General features: G+C 63.0%; 1 protein-coding gene across 1 annotated transcript in view; it reads left to right on the top strand.

Moving 5' to 3' along the window:
• CASZ1 (castor zinc finger 1) overlaps positions 1 to 1,299 on the top strand; it is a 141,353-nt gene extending 140,054 nt beyond the window's left edge. Inside the window, exon 16 of the mRNA XM_007463150.1 lies at positions 371 to 1,299. Coding sequence (XP_007463212.1) covers positions 371 to 713 — 343 coding nt within the window. The 3' untranslated portion in view covers positions 714 to 1,299. The remainder of the gene's footprint in view (positions 1 to 370) is intronic.
• Positions 1,300 to 2,189: the final 890 nt, after the last annotated feature.

Genomic DNA, 2,189 nt, shown 5'->3' with positions numbered 1-2,189 from the left:
GCCCCCCCCCCCCCTTTAAATGTCGGAGCAGGTTCTGGAAGGACGGGCTTCATGAGCCAGGACCTGCTGTACCCACCCCCTCCCGAGTAGGGAGGAGCTAGGGACAGCACATCAGGAAGGTCACGAGTAGGAAGGTGTAGTTAGGGCAGAGCCAGGAGCCCAAGTTCAATCAAGATCAGAGGACATAGCAGTGTGTTCTCAGTCCTTCCCCCCTGGTGGGAGGCCTCTGGCACCTGGCACTGAAGATGCGGTGGGGACACTGGGCCCCTAGGCTTGTGATGGGGTCATACGTAGGCTGGCAGGCAGGCAGGCAGGCATGCCAGGGAAGGGCCTTCTCCCGCACCTGAGACCCCTCTCCTGTCTCTCGTAGCTTCCACTTCCGGACAGAGGGAGGAGCAGTGAAAGGAAATGTGGAGGCTTCCTTCCTGGCCTCGGCTGCTGAGACCAAACCTTCCTTGGCCCCCTCACCCCCTCCAGCGCCTCCCATCACCACGGCCACGGCTTCCTCTCTCGAGGGGCCCACTCCCAGCCTGGCTGCAGTGCCCTCCAGCCCCACCCTGCTCGCCTGGAAGCAGCTGGCTTCCACCATACCCCAGATGCCTCAGATTCCAGCGTCAGTGCCTCACCTGCCCACCTCGCCCTTGGCAACGACTTCTCTAGAAAACGCCAAGCCCCAGGTCAAACCCGGATTCCTCCAGTTCCAGGAGAAGTGAGTCCCTCGATGAGCCGGGAGCCCTGTGTCCCCCATGTGTCTCGGGAGTAGGTGCTAGTAAGGGCAGCTGAGGAGGCCCTGCTCCTTCCCCTGCGGTAGCCCAGGCTGTCCCCAGCCTCTCTGGGACACGGTCACTGGGTGATGTCCTTCTAGCCAAAGTTGCTGCTGCTCAGACCTCACTGCCTATTCCCGGAGCAGGTGGCCGGGGTGGGGGGAGATGGTGGAGGTAGTGGCCACTGTTCCAGAGAGGCCACTGGTGACGCTGCGAGGACCAGCCTGGGTGGGCCAGGAGTGGCGGTCCTCGCCCGGCAAGGCGGGCTGCGTCTCCCTCCGGGTCCCCTTGTTGGTCTCTGTGGCTCACACCCATGGTTGAGTCTCTGCAGGGCAAGCAAAGTCATAGGTGGGCGGCGAGGGGGCTAGGCCCTCCTCTGGACACCCCCCCCCCAACCTGCACAATGGTCTGAGCTCTCAGGGGTGGAAGGGAGGGACCTTCCTCGCTGGATGGTGGTGTCTCCCTGCGGCGAGAACGGTGACTCTGTATCATGATATGTGCGGCTTCCTGTTCTCAATAAAAGTAATAAATTGGACGTGAACACACACCGCCTGACTGGCAGCTGTCCTCCCTCTCTGAGCACCTGGGGCTGGGCCCACGGCGTGGAAGGGAACCTGCCCTCCTCTCTGCCCCTTTCCCAGCTTCCCTTCCTCTGTTCACCTCCCCAAAGTGGCAGCCTTCTCAGCAACCTGGCCTTGGTCGGAGTTCCCACCCCAGGTCCAGTGTGGATGTCGGGGGCGGCTGTGTTGTCAGCCAGGGCAGAAGCCGGGTGCAGCCCCTCCGTACCTGCCTGGAGCCTGGAAGGCAGAGCTCTGGAGCTGGGGCTGCTGCTCGGGGCAGGCCAGCCATGGGGGCTCGCCCAGCACCCCTCCCCACCCTAGCCGCCCCACCACTCAGCTGGCTTGTGAGGTTCCCTGAGTGGGTGGCAGCCCCGAGCCCCGAGCTGACCCTGGAAACTCCAGCAGCTGAGCCTCAGCAGGACCTGACGCCAGGCACACGTTCCCACTGGCCAAGGCCCCGTGGTGGCAAAGCCTCCTGGTAGGGCTGCCCACCCATCTGCACCCTGTCAGTCGGCCACAGCCAGGGCACTGCCCAATGCCACATCAGCCAGGCCTGGCAGCACCATCGCTCATTTTCATATCCACGAAGCGATTGCGGCCATCCTTATCTGTAATCCTGGGGTGTGGCCACGGAAACTACGTGTCCCAGCATGCAGTGCTCTGGGCCGCCTGCATACCGCAGTCCCTTCGGCGCCATCAGAGCTCTAAAAAGAAGGCAAGACTGCATGCTGGGATCTGTAGTCTCTGGCCGAATCGTCCTGCTGAGCAGGAGGGCAGCCCAGGGGCCATTCCTCTTGATTACACCACAGGGGAGTGGGGAGCGGAACCCCAACCAATGACCTTCTGGGCCGTGGTTTCATTCCAG

This window comes from Lipotes vexillifer, unplaced genomic scaffold (genome assembly GCF_000442215.2).
Source record: "Lipotes vexillifer unplaced genomic scaffold, Lipotes_vexillifer_v1.1 scaffold109, whole genome shotgun sequence".
NCBI lineage: Eukaryota > Metazoa > Chordata > Mammalia > Artiodactyla > Lipotidae > Lipotes > Lipotes vexillifer.
Note: the sequence above shows the minus strand (reverse complement) of the source record. Positions and strands in the feature narration are given on the sequence as shown.